Source organism: Motacilla alba, chromosome 1 (assembly GCF_015832195.1).
Source record: "Motacilla alba alba isolate MOTALB_02 chromosome 1, Motacilla_alba_V1.0_pri, whole genome shotgun sequence".
Classification (NCBI taxonomy): domain Eukaryota; kingdom Metazoa; phylum Chordata; class Aves; order Passeriformes; family Motacillidae; genus Motacilla; species Motacilla alba.
Genome location: NC_052016.1, coordinates 91,606,431 through 91,628,456, shown reverse-complemented (window position 1 = coordinate 91,628,456; position 22,026 = coordinate 91,606,431). Strand labels below are relative to the sequence as shown.

The 22,026-nt window shown below is 39.8% G+C and overlaps 1 protein-coding gene across 3 annotated transcripts; it reads left to right on the top strand.

The window, feature by feature from the left end:
* Positions 1-8,190: 8,190 nt before the first annotated feature.
* On the top strand, positions 8,191-20,598 carry NIPA2 (NIPA magnesium transporter 2). 3 transcript variants are annotated; one of them, XM_038157929.1, is made up of 7 exons: positions 8,191-8,419; positions 14,706-14,766; positions 15,128-15,343; positions 17,040-17,096; positions 17,875-17,965; positions 18,508-18,668; positions 19,612-20,598. In XM_038157929.1, the coding sequence occupies exons 3-7, from the start codon at positions 15,205-15,207 to the stop codon at positions 20,247-20,249; spliced, it is 1,086 nt and encodes a 361-aa protein (XP_038013857.1). In that variant the 5' UTR covers positions 8,191-8,419; positions 14,706-14,766; positions 15,128-15,204; the 3' UTR covers positions 20,250-20,598. The 3 variants fall into 3 exon arrangements, with proteins under 3 accessions (XP_038013857.1, XP_038013876.1, XP_038013867.1); XM_038157939.1 differs by lacking the exon at positions 8,191-8,419 and adding an exon at positions 8,502-8,525; XM_038157948.1 differs by lacking the exon at positions 17,040-17,096.
* Positions 20,599-22,026: the final 1,428 nt, after the last annotated feature.

Below are 22,026 nucleotides of genomic sequence, written 5' to 3'. Positions count from 1 at the left end.
TCTGAGGTACCATTTCTGTGGGCAGAGGACATCAGTTTCTAATGCACTCAATCTGATACCTTTCATCATAAGTGATGTATACCTTAAAATAAGGGGGGGAAAAGAAAGTGGAATGATTTGTGAATCTCAGTATAGCAATGTCTTCACCATCAAGGCAGTGAATTCTCAGACGAATGTTGGTTGGATCATGGATTGTAGATTTTTTTCTTTTTAGTGACTGTCTTGGCAACTGCGGTGTCTGCCATGCGGTGAAGACACAAGGGAGTTGTAAATTGAGTTCTCTATACAGAGCAGTGGACCCTTAAGTATCTTTCTCTAATTACTTATAAGCTCATGGTAGTGTCCAGGTATGCATTTTTCTTTGTAACTTACATACATTAAGACATACTGCATTCATTTGAGAGTGTTTAATTGAGAGCAGGTAGAAAGACTGTGAAGGATGTGGCAATGATGCACAGGCTTACTGCCTACATTGGGGCTTATTTGTAAGCAGCTCAGAACTGTTTCAGTGCCTTTGCAATCAAAAAATACTGCATAATTTTGAATGTATTTTGTTTCAGATGGCCTATACTGGTTTAATAATTCAATTTCACTATCTACACTATTGGACTATATTCAAATTGTAAACACATAAAGCATCTAGAATGACCATATGTTTTTGGAAGAATTTACAAACCCGAACTGAAACCCCTGGATGCCTTGACAGCTTCTGAAAAACTCATAGTCCTAATGGGAAGAGGAGTGTTGAAATCAGTCCAGCATACCTTTATTTTAGTTTAGTGACTAAATGCAGGAGACTGTTTTGTTGAACAGCTAATAAATAGGTACCACAAAAAAAAAAAAAAAGTAATTTAAGAGAGGGAGGAGCATGAGGTTTCTCACAGCTCAAAAAAGATGGTCTGATGTTCCTGTAATGTGGGAAAAGGTAGTTAAAGACTGAAAAAACTAAAGCATTCAGAGAGCTCAGTTTTAGGTAACGGACAGGGACATCCATTCAGATCAGTAATTCATAGGCTTGTGTGAACACTTCAGTTGTAATATTTTGACAAGTAGTACAGACAGCTTAAGCTACGATGAGGATGACTCCGAACAGCTCAGTTTAAACCATTTAGAGAATATTGATATGTTAAAGAATGAAATAGTTAATTTCATGTTCTACCTACATTTGGTAGCAAAAGCATCATGGGTCAAAAAGTTGAAAGCTTGAAAAGCAATGAATGTTTGTTTCCATCAAAGTACAAAAATGGAAGAGGACAGTGGAACTCAACACCTCTAGATGAGAACATCTCCCGAGAAAACAGAAAATCCCAATGTGATTACAAGACAGTATTTGAGAAAATTCACAACATTTTATCAAGAAATCCTGGATGTAGCTTTGTAGCTGCCTGACAGGACCATGGATGTTGATTAGTGGGGAGTAATATTGTCTGCTCTTGTGATGTTTTTTGTTGACCTGAATTGAGGTTTCCTTAAAAATCAGCCTCCATTTTTATTTAAAGTGAATGCTGTAAGCCCTACTAATGGCAGCAATAATTGTAAAAGTGAATCCAAAAGATTTAGTCTTCTGAAGGGACTGTTCTGAGGGAGTAAGAGCCCTACTATGTTATTTGCAAGGTTGTTTTAAAACTCCATTTTGCAGGGAATGGCTCTGAGTTGGCAGAAATGTGCATTGTTACAGGCCAACACACAGTAACTGAGTATCATAATGAAATAGAGTAGCTCCAGCAGAGAAAAGACTATCTTCATGGATTTTCAAATATTGTGCAAGGTTTTTAGAAAGTCTGAGAATTGTAGATGGGGGTAATTGGGCTATGAAATCTGGTTAAACTAGCCTCTGTCCATTCTTGATTGGAAAATGGTATCTTGGTTCTCAGCAAACATTCATATTTTCTCATATTAGTTCCCCTTTTCTTTTTTGATTGAAGCTGGAATTGCACATAGGTTACGAGACCTGTACTAACCTACTTTTTAAAACAATGTTATCTCTTTTCTGAAGCAGTCAAGTTGTCTTTTCAAAATTCAGCGTCAGAGTTCATGAGTTGTATGTTGGTTTTGTATTAGCCTTTAATCTCTGAAGACTTCTCTGAAAATCTTTAGGTAGAATGGAAATGAGTGTGGTCTCATCTTACTCTTTCTTTGGCCATATTTGTTTGTCTTGGTTTTAAAATTAATTCTTAATTATTTATAAAGTGCCTGTCCTAGTATGTTAGATGCATATGCAAATTAGTAGTAAATGTTAGATTCAGAATAACTTGATTGCCCTGTCTAAACCTTGACATTTTCTGCACCACACAAAGTTTACTTGGTAAGTGCTCACTATGCAGAGGAAGAATAAAGTAGCAACCATGATCTGTGGTCCTCTGACCATTGTAACCACTGATATATATCAGCACAGTTTTCTTCTCTTCTCCCCTGCTGCTCCTCATCTCTGATGAGCTTTCTAGAAATGTCTAATTAACCTTGATGTTTAAAACAAAGACGTCAAAAGCCAGCACATAAGGTGAAAGAAATTCTCGTGGCCTTGCACATCCTTTGTATCTGCAGCCTTTTACTTCTTGAATGCTAAGTAACTGAAAGCTTTATTTTTGCTACTTTGTTCAGTGTGTAGCAGTGTTCTTTCAAGTTCTGCTGTACCTGGATCTGGTTCAGTTCTAACTTTAGAAATGTATTAGCATTTTCTGTTGTCACTGTTGATATGATTCTTTCCCCCTCCATCCCACGCCCTCCTCTTTCCAGGTGTCCTACCTTTTTTAGTCCCATTGCTTTTCTGATTTAAAAGGAGGCACTGTTGAAGTTGAATTTTAGCTGTTCCCTCATTTTTTTTCCACCCCTTTGACAAGTAAGCACTTTGAATAAGACAGATATTCGAGTTCCATCATCTCAGGGAGCAAATGTGCATAGTTGTCTCCTGAGCTCTGGCATCCCTCATGGGTCTGCCCTTTCACTTTCTCATTGTGTTATATGCATTGATAGCTGCAAGCCAGATGACTTCAGTTCTGATTCCAAAGTAGAAGTGGGAGAGGCTACACATAGAAAAAGTGGATTCATTACAGTGGAGGAATGCATTTGAATTATGTTCAGATCCATAGGAAAGGTGTTTCACTCCGTATGTCTGACTTCTATTATACTTGTCAAACATATTTACTTGGTACTCACTTGAGGATAGCTCTTTGATCATCATCCCTTCAGTGTATGGAGGATTTGCATTTGTCAGTCACAATCTCTAATAGGTGTCAAACACAAAAATCCCTCAAATGTTCAGTAGGAGAACAGAAACCTTTTTGATACAACCAAAACCCCACATTTGTTACACTTCAAGTACTTCTGTAAAAAAAGAAAAATATCTAAACAAGTTATCTGCTGTATTGACTTTCCAGGACTCTGTATGTGTAAATAGAGCCTATTTATTAGTGAGCTGCAACTAACATTAATAAGAATCTGTCATATCACAGTTTGAAAAGTGAGGCTTCCTATTATTAATACTGATTTTATTGGAACATATGTATTTTTCTGAAGTAACTAGCACTGAAAAATCGAAACACTGGATTAAGTTGTTGAAACAGTAGAAAGTAAGGTTTAGCTTTCATTTAATTTTTAAAAAATACAAGGTTTGTATTTGAAGAAATTTGGGGTTAATAATTAGGGGGTGCTTTAAATGGGAAGTTCTTTGCACATTGTACACCCCCTCACATTCTTGTTTCATAAATATAAGACATCAAGGATTCTGCAGATGTTCCCTGGTTGTCTTGAGATGGTGTAACTACTGAAGTTTTACTGTTAAATCAAGCATTATCAAATGTTTATCTCTTACCTGTTATCTTTGTAACAATTCTTTGGTGCTGTCTGTGGGCTTACAGAATGCAGATTTTTAATGTGTACTGTGTTAGGCACCAATGTTGTCAACAGTTATCATTACTAGTACCCAAGTGTATCAGACAGCAATGTTGAAATGTTATGGATTAAGAAATTTCTTTTTAAAAGCTGCAAATAAGTTTGGGGTTTCTTTATTGTTTGTGATTGTGTTGGGTCCTTCCATGTCCACATCCCTCCCCAGACAGTTGCTCTGTAGAGTGGAAAATATTGGAAAAGATTGCACAAAAAGAGTATTTTTAAGTCAATTTTTTTAAACTGTGGAACTTTCTCTTTTTTTCTTTTTTTTTTTTTTTTAATTTCCTTTTTTTTTTTTCCCCAGAATGTAAAAAGTAGTTCTAATGGGATATAGGGAAAAGGTAGTTGGCAACAAAAATACAATGTCAGGTTTGGTTGCTTCAATGCTCTTGCAATATAGCTACTACAGATTACATTAAAACGGTTTATTTTATTAGCTTCCAAATAATGTATATATAGATTTGTTAATTGCTTACAAGTCAAGCTTACTCTCTTTGCTTTTTAAAAAAATAGTTATAGGCATGTTGTATTTGCCTTGTGTAAATTAAAAAAGGCTATTTATTAAGTTTTCTGATAACTAATCTATTTATTAACCTGTATTGTTTTAAAATAAATGATTTATTTCTAGCTCAATGCTTGTTTTGTTACTTGTTTTTAGCAGTTGGGCTCGGGGAAAAATCAAGTTTCCCACACACTGCTTTACAGGCTAATTCCAATTCATAAGCCTAAACTATTTTCATTACCCTTTCATAAAATAGCAGCTTTGCTTTTCATCAGAATAGCAGATTCTTGCATGAGTACAGATCAGTTGGCCTACAGAGGGCTCAGTTGCCCCATACTGGTACCTACCAGCAGGCTGCAGTCTTAATGTCTTCATTGGACTGAAGTTTGCTCACAGGTAGAATAAAGACTTCTGTGGCAAAAATGTTTGCTGGGGCTTGAGTCACTGTATTCAGCGTTAACATGTGCTCTGTTCCTGCATTGCTGTACATTAGTTACTTGCTAGAGCTTCTATTTCAAGATTTACTGCCGCACAGTTGGGTGTGCATCAAGTGGCAACAGCTGTAAAGAAGTCTGTGTCACCAGTCTAATTTACTCTCTGCCATAACAGCTCTCTGGAGAAAGAATTGCTTGGAAAACTGCAGTGATTGCCCATCTTATTCTTCATCTGAAATTCCTAGCCCCTCATGTCAGGTACTGGCCAATACATAGCTTAGAGTCTGTGTGTGTGTGTGTCTCTTAGATTTTGCTTGGCTGGGGTATTTTAATGGTGGGATTTATGATTAAGAACTGCTCCATTCTGTGCATTTGTGTTTTAGGGGATGCATTGATATTACTGTCAGTCAAATTCAAAGTTATCTTTAAACATGGAAAGTAGCTCTTGAATAATATTAAATGCATGCGGTGGAAAAGATGGGTATGGATTTTTTATTGCAATTTTATTTTTAAAGGTATTTGTGATATTAATGCAATGTACAAAGATAGACCAGAAACCTTAAAAGGCTTTCACTTCTGCATGCAGCATCTCTGATTTTTAAGTAGGTAGGATAAGGAGTCTGTATGTTGTTAGCAATAAAATTCAGCTATCCTTGTCTTGTGCATGTCAGGAGCTAGGCCTCTAAGGCAGCAGCATTGTGGTAAAGGCAAATGTGCCATTTACACCACTGGTGGTGTTGAAAATCTGGGACATAATCAATCCTAAGCATATTTATCTCAGCAATGCAGTTCATATTGGAAGAGCATTAAAGATAAAAATCTCATTGTGTCAAAAGAAAAAAAAAATTCTTTTGATTTTTGTGAGGTTTGTTCTACAAATTTAAGTCTTAAGCAGAGTCCCTTAAGTTCCTTGTGACGCTGAAGATGTTGCACAAGTAGACTTACAGATGTGGTTTCTTTGTTCTCCTCAGCTGTCTTCACAAAACACAGCAGGGAAGTGGTCACCAGAGACCCTGTTAAAGCTTCCTGAGGTTGTACAGGTGTATTTTTGCTCTTTGCCCTTTTAAATTTTACAAGATATTTACACACATAGTAGATACTAAGCCCTAAAAAATCTGTCCACAGCCACGCAAAAGGACCTACATTGACTGCTCTCATTGAATTCCATGGGCACAAGGATGGCTTGTGCACCTGAATTGCCCTATGAGAACAGGCTAAATTAGGCAGGTTACCACCATTCTCATGCTTGGAGTTCTTGCCAGATACTCAGCAAACATGCCTGAAATACTGTGCTGTTGTAAATTACTCAGAGATAGTTTGAGTATGTTCTGTTACTGAGCACAACCCCTGGCTTTGAAATAAATATTTAATGTGCCAAATTTTGTGCCAAATGGAATGCATTGAATTCGTACTTTGAACAGTTGCATGTATGTTAAGCAGAACTAGCAGCTGAAAAAACACAAGAGAGGGGATTAACAGAACAACTAAAGTTCCACAAACGTCTAAACTGCTTAGAGGTTAATATTAGACTTAATATTTTTCAGATATTTGTTCATTATTGTTTTGGCTTGGTTGAGAGGTGTTTTTGAAGGGAGGAGAGCAGAGGGAAATGAGTGGAAGACTAAATTGATTTGCTTAATTCTTAACTCAGGAATATGTACACACACATTATCAGCATTTGGCATGATCACAGGCACATGAAGTTCTTTACCTCCCTTAAGCTTTGAACCTAGCTATCAGTACTTAGTTGCTTCTGTTTATACTGTACTGGTTTAGGTGGCACAGGTTTTAGTCTTTTAATCCATTTGAGAAGTCATTTTCACCAGCTGTTAACTTTTTCAAAGACTTCACAGTTTTGATCTCTTTTGGTAAAACACAGAAAAGCCAGTGTCTTACTGTGTCAGTACGAAGGTAATTACTGTAAATTGCTTAGCAGCTTTTTTATCTTAGAGGATATTTATATATATATACAGATATATATTTATATATATATACAGATATATACATTTATATATATATAAAGATATATATATACACACAGATATACTTTGCACTTACTATTTTGTAAGTGCAAAGTTAGTTCATGCCAAGAATACTAGATTAGTTTTATATTGGGGAATGGAATGTTGCCTTAGAGAATAAAATAGGCCTAACATTTATCCATGTGCTTTGGGTGGTGTAGAAATGTAATTTTTGTGTTAGAGCGAGGGACCATTTTTAATGAGCTATAATACAGTGGGTAATGTGATGAGTGGCTTTGTCATGGGTATCCCGCAAGGGAAAGCCAAGACTGGTTTTGTTTCCAGGTCTTTCCAGGTGTTGCAAAAATGAAGCAGCTGCATGTGCAGACTGGGATAATGTCAACACAAATCCTGAGAAGACTGAAAAAATAGGAACTGCTGTCACTAAGGGATGTGACAAAGTTGTCACCGTCACAAAGCTGTCTTGAGTTTGAAGAGCTGCGTCTTTCATATGGAGATACCACAGGTATTTTGGCAGTAGACTTAATGTTATAAGGCAGCTGTGTAAAGCGTACTCAGAGATAGTCATGAAGAAACCAAAGAACCTTCTGAGCCTGATGCTTGTTAGGACTTTCAAAGACTTCTTGTGTGTGAGGACAAACATTTGTCTTACTGTATTTATCCATTTACTTTGTATGGGATTAAAGCAGTTTGGGTAAAGCACGTGCTGAGAGTGGATGACCTGGATTAAATTGATTCATTAACTGTTCCCTTTACCTGGCCCAGTGAGATGTCTCTCTCCCTTACAGCAAACAGCTTGTGTTTATTTCAGCCTGCAAAAGAGAAGGCTTCGGGGTGACCTAACTGCAGCCTTCCAGTACCTGAAGAAAACTGACAGGAAAGATGGGGCAAAACTATTTATGTAGTGACAGTGCAGGAGGGAATGGTATCAAAGTGACAAAACGTATGTTTTAGATTAGATATGAGAAAAAAATCCATACTGTGAGGGTGAAGAGGAGCCGAAACAGGTTGTCCAGAGAAGTTGTGGATGTCTCTTCTCTGGAAGTGGTAAAGGCCAGGTTGGATGGGGCTTTGAGCGAGCTGGTCTAGTCGAAGGTGTGTCCCTGTCCACTGTCCGCGGCAGGGTGGACTGAAACTGAATGATCTTCAAGGTCCCCTTCCGACCCAAACCATTCTGTGATTTTCCGATTTCCTGTGAGTGTAAAATCCGCGCAGCGCGGATGCTGGCAGGGGCGGGTCGCGGGCATGACCTACCCCGGCTGCAGGGCGGCCGCGGCGAGCGCGCCGGCACTCAGCCCGGAGCGGGGACCCGCCGCCAGCCCGGGGGCAGGCGGGGCTGCGGGAAGGGCAATGTGATCCGCGGCGGGCGGGGCTCGGGGCCGGGCCGCGCCCCTTCCGGCGGCCGCTGCCGGAACCGCGGAGCGGAGGGGGCGGACGGGCCCGGGACACCGCCTCGCCTTGCGCTGCCGGTCCCTCCCGCCCCGTCCCGTCCCCTCATGGCGCTGGAGCGGACGGGCCCCGGCCCCTCCCGCCGCCCGCTCCGACCTCCCCCGCCCCCGTCTCCTCTTGGTTCGCCGCTCCCGGCGGGCATGTGAGAGGGGCCGTGACCGCAGGTAACGGCGCGGGGAGGCGGGGAGGGGGCCCGGCCGGCCCCGCGGGGGCGGGGGGAGGCGGGGCTGCTTCCCCGCGGGGCTCTCGGCGCAAGGCCCTCGGTGCCGGGTGAGAGCGAGCGGGCCGGGGGCGCGGGGCTCCGGGCCTTCAGTCTGGCTGTACAAGCCCGAGGGTGGTTTCTCCGTGGTGGGAAACTTGTGCTTTGGTCTGAGAAGGCCGAGATTAAAAGCTCCAAATCGGGCTGTTTGCGGGGTTCTCCCGCCGAGCAGAGGTATCCCGGTCCGGGGTGCTGGGTCTGCCCGTGCTCCGGAGCCGCTGTGCCCCGTACTGCCGTGTGCCTTTGGTTAACCAGGGAGCTAAACTGATTAGTCTTCGGTTTGGACCAGGGTTGAATTGTCCCAGGTTGAGTCTTGTGCAGCCTGGTTCCAGAGCACCTTCAGAACTTCAGAGCCCTGGTGCATCATTCTGACGTGGAAAAAGTAGTCGTAGCTTTGCACTGTAGTTCATTGTAGTCTTAAGCTGATGTGAGGAGGTTTAGATTAGGTTTAGACATTAGGAGGAATTTCTTCATAGGCATGGTGATGAGATGTTGGAGTGGTTGACCAGGGAGGTACCTGGTGGAGTCACTGTCCTCGGAGCTGTGTAAGAAAAGACTGGACATGGCACTTGGTGCCAAGGTCTGTTTACTTAGTGGTGGTTGGGTTATAGGTGTGACTCCGTCTGACATGTCTTTTCCAGCCTAGTTGATTCTGTGATTCAGAGTGAAGATTTTTGTTCATTGATACTCTGTGAAGATATTGCCTGGATCCAAGTCCTTCATCCCTGTTTTTTCCCCCAGTCTTTTTCAAGCAGTCAACTTTCTCTCTTTCACTACAATGTCTTTAACATTGTTTGTACTGAAAACGTGATAAATGTAAGTCACTGTGGTTCTATGTTAATGCCTTTGATGTGCCTCCTTGTATTCAGTTAGGGCTTTTCCCCTGGAAGCTTCATCGATAGAAAATTATTCCATAAGGTTTCACTGGTATCATTGTATTTAGAATTCAGTGTCACACTAGTTCTGCTTTTGTTAAAATACTGAATTCTGATGATAAAATCCTGGCAAACAAGAAAGCAGGTTATAACAGGTTATCAGTCGTGTCAAAAGAGTAGCTGTGACTAATTTATAGATTGGGACTTTAACTTCCTGGATTATCTTAAATTTGAAACTGCCCATATAAAATACCAAAGGTGGGACTTCAGTGACCCTGTGCTGGTTATTCCTCCCACAAGAGTGGAACTCATGTGCCAGGTACAGCAAAGATGAGGCAAGTCTTATCTTGAGTCTATTTTGATAGCTTTCCGCGAAAACAGTCAGTGCGGTATCAGCTATAAAGCACTGCCTGTAGTTTGTTAGTTTGTATTCAGTTAATGAATAACACTATTATAGTGAAGATACTTTTTAGCTTTATGTGAAAGTGCTTTAATTAAAGGTCAGTTTTTTATAGAATATCTACAAGTAGCACTTGCAAAGAATAGGTTTTTAATGTGGATTTTTTTTTTGTTTCCTCCTGGGTTCATAAGATGAAGTGCTTGTTGCTTTTGCTTTATAAATCAGCTGTAAAGTATTAATTTCCCCCATAGTTTATCTAAACCTTTTAAAATAGACAACTATAGGATAGTTAAGGTATGTTTTGCTTTCTGAGCATATGATAGTGCCTCTAACATTATATATATGCATATATATAGCATAAATATGATTTTTACTTGCCTGTGTGTAATATGTAAAAAATTAAGTGTGTAAGTTTAGGCAGTCTTTAACTTTGGCAGAGCTGTACTGGGGCAAATGTGCAGTACAAAACTGAACGTATTGTTTCCTAAACCATGCATACAGAATCTGTAGGTACTGTGTGCATCCATCTTGGCCTTTTAAAGGTGCACATGACTAAAGTTTGAACTCTTTTATGCTAATACTCTGTTGTGTCTGTCCTTCAATGTTCTCTCTGTACCTCTGTTTAAAAGATATGTTTGTGAGTGGATGGAACATGACTGAGGAAGGCTTGGATTTAATAATTAGGTATATTTGGGGGGTTTTAGTAATCTTTACTAAGAACATTTCTGTGTTCGCACTCCCCACTGCCCCAGCATTCTGTGTATCCAAAGGAGGGCTGCAAAGGTGGTGAAGGGGGTAGAGGGGGAGCTGTATAAGGAGCAGCTGAGGCCGCTTGGTTTTTCAGCTGAAGAAGAGGAGACTGAGGGCAGACCTCGTCAGGGTCTACAGCTTCCTGGTGAAGGGTAGCAGAGGGGTGGACACTGGTCTCTTCTCTCTGGTGACCAGTGCTAGGACCCAAGGCAATGGCCTGAAGCTGTGTCAGGGAAGGTTTGGGTTGGAAATTAGGAAAATGATCCTCACCCAGAGGGTGGCTGGCACTAGAACAGCTCCCCAGGGCAGTGATCACAGCACCAGCCTGTGTTTAAACCTGTGTGTGTTCAGGCACATGGTGGGTTTCTTGGGACTCTCCTGTGCAGGGCCAGGAGCTGGACTTGATGATCCTCGTGGGTTCCTTTCAACTCAGTGTGTTCTATGATTCTATATAAACATCCTCTGGAAACTCACCGTATCAAAACCAATAATTAAAACCTGATATTACTTAACTTGCAATAAAAGTGCCTTAGTACTTTAGTTACAGAATGAAACTGAAAACAAAATTGGAACAAAATTGGTATGTATAATTAGCTGTCTGCGGGCTCATCACCAAACATTTGGATTTCTGTTTTGTTAGGGAATGTTTGTTTCATGTAGTTTTATGCTTGTGGAAGGAAAGAAGGGAGCACATAATAGCCAACATGACACATAATAGTCAATGTGTGTTTGTTAAAGCAACTTGTTGATTCAACTACCTTTTCTTCCCTGACAAGCTTTATGGCTAGAAGGGCATTAAATAGGTGCTTAATTCTGATGTTAGAAACATAAAACTTTAGCAGAATTGACAGTAAAATACCATAGAACAGTTCAAAAGATGCAGAATGGCTGTACCTAGAGTATTATTGTCTAGTCAAAGCAGGCTTTTGTTCAAAAATCTTCCATCACGTCTGAATCTTTGGCTGTTTAATGTTATTGACCTGGTGGAAAAGACAAAGAAATAATCAATAACATTGGGCAGGGAAAGATTGCCAGTGTGTAACCTTGGTTGAATGCTTTCAGGAAACATTTCTAAAAAAAGAGATGTTTTTAATAGGAGTAAATGGAAGATATTATACCCAGGCAGGAGTAATTTGCTATACAAGTGCAGGAGGTTATACCAATAGAGAAGTTGAAAATGAGTCAAAAGTAGGTGACTGAAGAAAAAGGGCTAAAAAACCCACCTGGTTTGGATGTTTAAAAAGAAATACAGTCTACCACTTATTGCAGAAGTGATAATAACTCAAGCTAAAGTACTATATACAGCTTTGGAAATTGCACTTAAAAGAGCTTTTGGGAAAAGACCCAGAGGGTGGCACAGCAGGAGACACCTGTAGGGTAATGTTGATATGTGGATTCAAAGATAAAGGGACTTGTATCTTTTTCCAGCAGTGGGATTTGATAGTAAAAGTGAAGATGATCAGATAACGAGAGTTCCTAATGGCATCAAAGCATGGCTGCCACATTTGTGAAGTTTCCTTTGCAAGAATTTTGTGGGAGAAGCTTGGCTGAATTATCTATAATGAGGAGCAGCAGTGAATTATGTAGTACATGGCAAAGGGTTGAAGTAAATGGCCTATTAAGGTCATTTTTTTTGTTTAATGGCATCATCCTGATCATAGTTGAAAAGAGTAGATTTTTAAAAAAGATTCTTGAATTTAAATAATGTAGTGTATATTTAGATCATTTCTTGTAAGTCTTTTATTAACTCTAAAGGGCTTGTGGCCAAGTAAGCAAAGTTGGAACAATGCACCATGTCTGCCTTTCCCAGCTCTAATTATTGCTTCCATACAATGTACAGCTTGTGGAAGTGATACTAATTTTCTTTGGCTGGTAACTCCCATATTCTTACTTATGCTTACCTGCTTTTAAATGTAAAATATTCCTTCTTCTCATTAGACCACTTTTAATGTTTCTGAATATTTAGAGAGGTCACTTGCTGCAATAAATGTAACATCTTTAGAGCACTGTGTTTGTGCTGCTTTCGAGAGAAAATGACTTCTGAGCAAAGAGGCAAAGAAGTGTTATCCTGTGTTTTAGACCAGAGAGTCTGTATCTTGCTAGCATTTATGATACATTTGGCTACATCTTGAAAATAAGCAAAAAAACTTTGTGGCTAATCTGGATTTGCTTATCTCCCACAGTTTGTTTTTTTTTCACATTCCGAATTTCTCCATCGATTCGTGTCTGATAACCTTCAAACCCGGTTCCCTGGGTGGTCTGTCATTGCACTGTGGTGCACTGAGAATTATGACTCATGATACCAGCAGATCCACGGGCAATTCATTAATGAGTGGCTCTCTTGGAGGCATGGTAGATGTTGTAGCTTCTGTGAATAGGAGAGTCTCAGCCTTTCTTTACATCTCTGAAGTCAGAGCAGGAAGCCAGTACGCCTCCATACACTGCTGGTCTTGAGTGGATGAAGTGTTCTATGTGTTAAAATCAGCTGTGAACTTGATTAGAGAACCTTTGCAGCACTGCACAACTACCAGCTTTATTTAACTCCTACATTTTCTGGCTTTTATCTGTTTATAACCTAATAGTGGCCCAGGCTGCTGGAATGCAACAGCTTTGGCATGTCCCAAGGCCAAAGCATGAGAGGTGTTTTTAACTGCTCATTTCATGGCATTTTCTCATATTTATAAGCATGCATTAGTTCTTCTTTTAGTAAGTCTTTGGGTTAGAATTAAAGTCCTTATTTCCTAAAGTGTAAAACTTCCGGTGCCTGGTACTGCTTTGACCTTCCACATGTCAGTTCTGCACATGCAGATTATATTTGTGCTGTATATAGAGGGAACCAGATCTCTTCAGAGGGAAGCTGGGTCCACCATGACTGTGTGACATGTGTCTGCAACTATAGACATCTGAAAAAACCTTAGGTGAAAATAAGGCAGTCCAGCCAAAGCAGAAATGGGACTGGCTATGTCTGTGAGGACAAATAAATGTGATGGGAAGAGCTAGCAGTAATTTATCTGAATTTATGTAATTTAAGTTGTTGAGGTTTGAGTAGTTTACCAGGTTAACAAAGTGGTTCACAGGGCACTTTAGCATATTTGAGACATGGGGGAAAGTAGAAATACTAATTTTGAAGTGTAGCATCCTTTTCAAGTCTAAATTCATAAAAGTACCTGTGAGCACACAAGTTTCTTCATTCTTCTGCAATCATATTCTTCCTGTGCTGCTAAGAAAAGCAGCCTGTGCTTCTCCCTTGTTTCTGGAATGCAGTGGGTGGAAGGTGTCAGGATGGGACTAACTGATGCTCTTTTCCTCTGTCAGTGTAGGTGAAGGTATGCAAGCCAGGGAGAGAAGAAAAGAAAAAAAAAAAGAAAACAAAGTGGCTTTGCCAATATGGAGAGTTCTCTTTTAGTAAAAAGCTACACCAGTAAAAGTAATCCCATTAATAATATAGCTAAAGTAGCAACTGTTGAAAAAACTGCTGAAGGATAAAGCTTGGCAAAACCAGCCCCTCCTCCCCCAGGTGATGCTATACCACTGTCACATTTTGCACCAGCTGGAGTTGGAAGAACATGCTTAGCTTGATTACCTGAACAGTGTGCCTTACACCTGGTACAACAGATGGTGGAGAGAACAGCCACAAAAGTCTTATGTCTTTTCCTTGTATTTAAAAACTTCTTCAAGGGACTGAAAATCTTGTTTGAATTTAAAACCGGGATGATATTTTGTGCAGTTGGTGAAGTGGCTGGGTTTGGTCTGTTTCATGCACTGATGGTTTGTCTTTCTTGGTTTCATTTGTTAGGTGGTTTTGTGTCATGCAAGAATCTAGTTTATTTTTAAAAGTTATAGAAAGTACTCTCTTGTAGATAATTTACTTAGTTTCTGCTACAAAGTAAGATATTAAAAATTATTGTGCAAGGATTAAGGGAAGTAGATTTGAGGTATAGCAAATTAATCCAAGTTGAAAGCATAAAAGTGCAGGAGAAAGTAATACTGAAAGGTGCTTCATACAAGTATGGGAAACTGTGTAAAATAATTTAACAAAAGACTTATTTCTTGCCAGATTTTCCTGTTAAAGAGTAATTGCATGCGCATGCATGTGAGGTTTGTTTTTATTATGAAAATGGCTATATGATTAAACATCCTTCTAATGCTCTCTTTCATTTTTCTAGGGAGTTTATATGGAAGAAATGCTGCGACTGTTCTCAAACTCTATTACAGACTGATTTCAATGTAAGTAATTTTTTGGTCAGTATCATGGTGTGCCAGACACAGATTTGCATACTCAATGAAAAGAAAAATAAATTACTTATTTGTAAAATTCCCCTGAAGTTTCTCAAAGAATTTTTGCTTGTTTGGGTTTCAGTTTTTGTATGCCAGGTCAGAAACCCTTCCTTCTCTGTGTTCGGACTTGTTAGTTACTCATCCTTAGTGCAAGCTTATACATGCTTCAGATGGCCTTTTTTTTTTGTTAACCTCTCTTTGCAGAAGCCACTTGCAGGAGAACCAGTCACATGAGCTGTTGAGGATTTTCCTATACAGCACCTTTTTCTACCAGCTTAATTCTAATGTGATTATTTTGCTCATGTTTCAGTGTTGCATCATTTTTTGTTGAGTGTCAGAAGTTCTACTCCTCATTGATCAATGTGACAGTGTTCAGTAGTTTACGAGATGAGCCAAACTCGTGGGAAGTATGACTTCTGTATTGGTCTGGTGTTGGCTATGAGTTCCAGCATTTTCATTGGAGGAAGTTTCATCCTGAAAAAGAAAGGTCTCCTCCGGTTAGCCAGGAAAGGCTCCATGAGAGCAGGTAAATACCTACATCTTTTAATAAATTGCTGATGTTTTAGATTTTGCTGTTTAACAGAAGACTACTTCTGTTCATTAGTTCATCAAACTAATGATCTTGTTTTGACTTCCTTAGCTTTTTGTTACATGTGTATGAAACCTAAAACATAGAGCTGGTATGTTTTTTCTCTGTGGTGTCAGATACCCTCAACTCTGTGCATGACGCATGCTATTTAATGCATATGTAATGCCCTCTGGGGACACTTGTCAAAGGAGTCCTTTGTATGTCAGTTAAGTCTAAATTGTACTTGCAAATTGCGAGCAGCACGCTTAGCTATGTCTGTGCTCCTGAATGAGTGAATTTAAGAGAGTTTTAACCACGTTTGTGTGTCAGAAGATTGTTTCAGAAAACTAAAAGTCACATGTAGTAACTGAGTGTGATGAGTAGTGCACCTCAAGGGTTCATACTGGAAGCAATGCTATTAAATATCCTCATCAGTGATACAGGCAGTGGCATTGACTGAGTGTGCTGGCAGCAGGGTCATGGATCACACCGAGCTGAGGGGGACAGCTGATGCTCTAGAGCGAAGGAAGTGGCATCCAGAGGGACCTGGATGGGCTTGGGGAGTGGGTCTGTGCAAACCTCATGAGGTTCAACAAAACTAGAGCAAGGTGCTGCACCTGGGTCAGGCCAAGCTCCAGTAACAACACAGGCTGGGAGAGGGACAGATGGAGAGCAGCCCTGGCCAGAAGGGTTTGGAGATGCTGGACATGACCCAGCAATGTGCACTCACAGCCCAGAAAGCCAAACGTGTCCAAATCAAGTGTGACCAGCAGGGCAAAGGAGGGGATTCTGCCCCTCTGCTCTCCTCTGGTGAGACCCCACCTGCAGTGCTGCATCAGCTCCAGGATCCCCAGCGTGGGAAGGACATGGACTTGTTGTAGCAAGTCCAGAGAAGGGCCATGAGAATGATCAAAGGGACAGAAGACTTGTGAGGATAGGTTGGGATTGTCAAGCTTAAAGAAGAAAAGGGTTTTTGGACACCTTATAGCACCTTCCAGTTACTAAAGGGGGCTTATAAAAATGACATGGAGATGAGATTTGGTTTTGGATTTCTTTTTGGTTTGGTTTTGACCAGGGTCTGTATTGGCAGGACAAGGAGTGATGGTTTTAAATTGAAAGAAGATAAATTTAGGTAGGATACTTGCAGCATCCTCAGATGATTCAGAAGGTTGTCTCTGAATATTTTTATTCAGTACCTGTCATCTTTGCTTCTAAAAGATGGTTGATCTTGAGATACATAATTCATACACCCTGGTTTGGAATGAGAAAATGTGATGGCTGCACATGTAATCAACTACATATAAACCGTGTAAAATTTCTGCAGAGCAGCAGTCTTAGTAATAGACACATAACTTGGCTTTTCATATAATTTCAGTGATTTGAAAGAATGGTGTTTCTCAGGGTAATGCAGATATGATCATCAGTGCCATTTTCAACACAAAAGACGTAAAATAACTGGTTGTAGGAGGCACAGGTACATCAGAAACTGAAGATACTTTGATTTCAACCCTTTTACCTAGAAAGCCCAGGTACCAAAAGGCTGCTCGTGTTTTTAAGGGCATGGGTTGCAAAAATTATTTTATGTCATGGCAGTGTTATAAGTGACAAGGTGTCAATGGTTTTAGTGGACTAGCCAACATTCTTTCAATTTTAGGTCAGGGTGGTCATGCATACCTTAAGGAATGGCTGTGGTGGGCTGGACTTCTTTCAAGTAAGTATTAAAAATTATTCATCTAAGTGTCAAAAATACAATCTGCATTATATAATAAATAACTAAGCCACAGATGGCAGCATGGTTACAAAAAAGGGAGCGAGATTGGGCTTCTACAATACATGGTAATGTTACCTGGTGATTTGATGGATGCAGTTCAGATTTTAATGTAACTTCTCTTACACCAGCAGCTCTTCTTTTAATGTAACTGCCCTCTTTGTGCAGTGGAATTAGGCAGACATTGGTTTTGTATGTCTCTGCTACCCATATGCATTCTGGTTTTTGTCTTAGCAGAGAAGTGCTTAGATATATAGGATTTCTTGAAGGGAAGCATATTTTGGGATTATGCCTGTTTTCTTAATTTTTTTCATTGCTTGAACTCTCAACTCACTGTCTGTATTCAGGTAACTATAGCCTATTGTATGTGCTGTGCTATATCCTGCTATTGCAGATTTCTCCATGCAGAACTTCATGAGTCAAGCTGGCAGGCTGGGGAACTACAGCACAGACACTAAAATAAACACCTTTTAATTTGGTAGAATTAATTCTAATACCTGTTGCATGTCGTTCCACAGCCTGCTTTTAAAATTTAATAGTGGGGATGAGGGGAAGGGGTGTGTTCTGCTAGTACTGTTAGCTGAATGCTGTCATTAGAATTTTGCATTGTTCCCTTGCTGCATGTTTGTGTCTACATGAACACTGTAGACACTTGCCCTGATCAGGGGTTTGTTGCATGAGACAGCCTAACTCCTGGGTTTTAATTGCTGTTCCTCTGCAGTGGGAGCTGGCGAAGTAGCGAACTTTGCTGCCTATGCTTTTGCACCAGCTACGTTAGTGACTCCTCTAGGAGCTCTCAGTGTTCTTGTAAGGTAAGAAACACTAACAGAAAGCAGGGTGACTTGAGAGAGAAAAGTAAAATATTTCTTTAGAAATATGTCATTGAACTATGCTGTAATAAATGCACTCTTCACAATAGAGTGCTTACAAACATCAGGAGTAACTTAAAAGTTTCTCCAAATACATAGTGGCTATGATAAAAAAGGGCTCTAGCAATGCATATACATGTCAATCTCTGGAAAAAGCTATTGTCTTCTGCATTTTAAAAACGTGGTGATCACAGCAGAGCAGTATTTTCATTCCCAAGTAAAGATTTTTGTCTTTCTAAAATTATTTTTGCAAGTTCTTAGATACAGCATTTTTTTGGCAGGCAGCATAAAAAAAGGTACTAGGCAGAGATGCTGAATACTAACAGATAGTTCTGTCCATGGTAAGTATCTCAAGATAGAAAATAGCTATTTTTAAGCTGCAGATTGTGTATGCAAGTGACTTGTACAGTCAAAACAACCTGTAACTTTATGAGGAAATGAATATTACTAATCCCCTGTTTGTTGGTGTCTTTTTTATTTCTTAGTGCCATTCTGTCATCCTTCTTTTTAAATGAAAAACTTAATTTACATGGAAAAATAGGATGTTTGTTAAGTATACTGGGATCAACTGTGATGGTAATTCATGCTCCACAAGAGGAAGAAGTAGAAACTTTGGATGAAATGTCCCACAAACTAGGTGATCCAGGTAAGAAAAATGCTGGCTTGAGCTGTACACAACCCATCATTTCTTCGTTTTATAGTTTCATTACTGCTGCTTTCAAGTTCCAGGAAGATGGCCTGTGTCTGCTTCATGTAGACATGTCCAAATGAAGTAGAGATTTGAATTCTGTAACATAATTCCATAGGGAGCTTTTCATGATGGCAAGATGAACTTATCTGGCCTTGAATAAAGTGCCTTGATGGCAGCCACTGACATGATGGTTTAAACAAATGCAGCAGCACAGGTGGATAAACAAAATTTCTATAAATTTTGATTGAAGTGTGTCATCTCTAAGCCCAACTTTGAGCTGTCCTTAAAGTGAAAAGATAGGTGTTGTGGTGTCTGCTGAGAGGTAAAGTCCTACAGATGAGCTGCTCTGCCTACGTGGAAGATGAGACACTAATTTTGCACTATCTGCAAAATACTGTTTATACAAAGGCAATTCTCATCTTAAACAGGAGGAAATAGCCAGCACAGAGATGAAAAAGTTGTTCTTAAGGAATGACCTGATCATTGGAAACCTGCTGATGAATTCAGCCACCTACCAAAATATATCTACTAAAAGACTCAGTTCAGACTCAGGCCTGTGTCCAGAGGCATCTACACCTCAGTGAGTCTGTATGTAAGGCAGTTCAGCAATCTAATCCTGTAGTAGTCTTGCCAATAGACTGATAAAGGTAATACAGCATGCCTGAGCTTCAGCCTTTGTTTTGGCTTGCTCACTCTGAAATCATCTAAACTGTGGTGCTGGAGAAATAATGAGAAACATCCTGAGCTCTTCTGTTTAAGCTGAGTCGGTCCCATTGTTATTGAGTGTTTTTTCTACACCCCTAAGATAAATACCCCTGCTTCTGATAGAGTCCATAAGTAACAAGTGTGTCCATTAGTGTTTATAAATAACAATTAATTTTTTTTCCTCCAACCACAGGTTTTGTGGTGTTCGCGACGCTCGTGGTCATTGTGTCTTTAATTCTAATATGTGTGGTGGGACCTCGCCATGGACAGACCAACATTCTCGTGTACATAACAATTTGCTCTGTAATTGGAGCCTTATCAGTCTCCTGTGTCAAAGGTCTGGGCATTGCTATAAAGGAACTTTTTGCAGGAAAACCAGTGCTGAAACATCCATTGTCTTGGATTCTGCTGCTAAGCCTTACTGTCTGTGTGAGTACGCAGATCAACTATTTAAACAGGGCTTTGGATATATTCAACACTTCAATAGTGACTCCAATATATTATGTAATCTTCACAACATCTGTTTTAACTTGTTCTGCCATCCTTTTCAAGGAATGGCAACACATGGCGGCTGATGACATTATTGGCACCTTCAGTGGCTTCCTGACTATTATTGTGGGGATCTTTTTATTGCATGCCTTCAAAGATGTTAACTTCACCCTAGCAAACCTGCCCCTCTCTCTGCGGAAGGATGATAGAGCAGCAAATGGCACTTTGCTGAGCACATATGACAGCTTTAATGATGATGAAGAAAGTTCTGCCTGCCTAGGTGAAATGCAATCCACTGAGAGTCTCTCGGCCAGAAGAAATGGAAGCCTGTCAGCCTTCTGAAAATATCTACATGTTACTTAAGAAAAGAACAATTCTGTAACCCTGGATTTTTTTTATTTCCTGCTGTGAAATGTCTGAGCTTGTCTGGAAAGTCATGTACTTTTTAACAGTATGTGTAGACAATCGTTGATTTTTGAGTTTGATTCGTTTGGAAAAAGAAAACTGAGATGTTTTTTATTTGCCTTACTTTTACTTTAAAAAGTACTAAAATGACCTCAGACCACAATTGGTTTTGTTGCTTAAGTTATGTGTAAATACTTTCATTTCATTCTTCTGTTTTTAAGATGTATTGCACTAATTACAATTTTATCAAAAATAAATGGCTTTATTTCTGCATTGGTGGTAAAAAGGTTGCAGCAAACCTGAATCCTTTGTACTTGTGCCCTGACTGACCATGGAGTGACCGTAACCATATTGAAACAGGAGCTGCAGCAACTCTTCCTGACCTAGTTTGTACAAGAGAAAAGGGAAGGCTACAACCAAGCACAACTGATCCTTTGAAAATACTGGATAGGTAAAGCTGTATGCAAAAGTTGCTGGATTTGCATCAAAAAAACCTCAACTTTACTACATCAGAGTAACAGGCTGGCAGAAACAGGAACGCAGGAGCTTGTGTTCTGCATCCATGGTAGGTCCTGCTATGACAATTTATGCAGAAGGAAGGATCTGAATCATTACTAGTAGCCAAAGAAGCTGCTCCCTCTTTAACAGAGGTCAGGTTCTGTCTGTGCTGCACCATGCTGCCCTGGCTCTGCAGATTTGTTCTGTGTTCCTGATGTTACAGCTTGAACTCGCAGAATTGCTGTTTTGTTTGCTGTGACACTGCGATTTTCAAAAAGGACCAGAAAAAGAAACATTAATGACATTGCTTAAAAAAAAGGGGGGGAGGGGTGAGGCAGGTAGGTGGTAATTCATTTTAGTAAAGGCAGAAAATAAAAATTAGGGAACAAGGTTTTATAAGAACTTTCTACTATGCATGTGAAAGTTGGAAATACTTGGGACAGAGACTAACAAGTGCTCGATGTTGTCAGGTTTAGCGTTTACTGTTTAAGAGAAATTAAGATTTTTCCTAGGACAGAAAAAAGCCCAAGTTACCACCTGTGAAACAAAATTCTGCTGCCTTCCTTTCTTGGGTGTCATAACATACAGGAGGGGTGAAGGTGTCAAACAAGACAAACGTTTTTGCTAAGAACTAATTGGAGATGAAAAAGTTAACACCTTTTGTGCACCTTGCTGCATTTTTCCTTTTAGATGGGAAAGGTTATAATAAGCAAAGAATATTTAGCTCCTATCAAGTCTATAATCCTTTTTGAAAAATAATAAAAATTTACATTATAAAAATGGGAAACAAACATTTCCTAGGACTAACGTCTGAATTGTCTTAAACTTTTTTCCCCCTCAGTATCATAAAATGTATTTAAGAGCAGTTTTAAGACGTTAAAGGACCAATTCTCTGGTAAGAAATAGAAATTATTCACATCATGATTAGTTATTTTTAAATAGTTCCTAAACAAAATCAGGTTTTATTAATTAACTATTTCTGTACCAGTGCTGAGCCAAAATCTCAGGCATATAAGACATCTTTTAACCAATGATGATGTCAGCAAATTAGGAAAGTTGTTCATTTGCTTAACTGAAGCTGGAAGCACAGGGAAGCATCTGGCTGACCAAAAACCTTCTGCGAACTAGAAGACTGTTTCTTAAAGAAAATCATCTGTAAAACACCTTGTAAAAGAAATCCTGCAACAAGCTGGGGTAACAAAGCACGAGCGCTTCT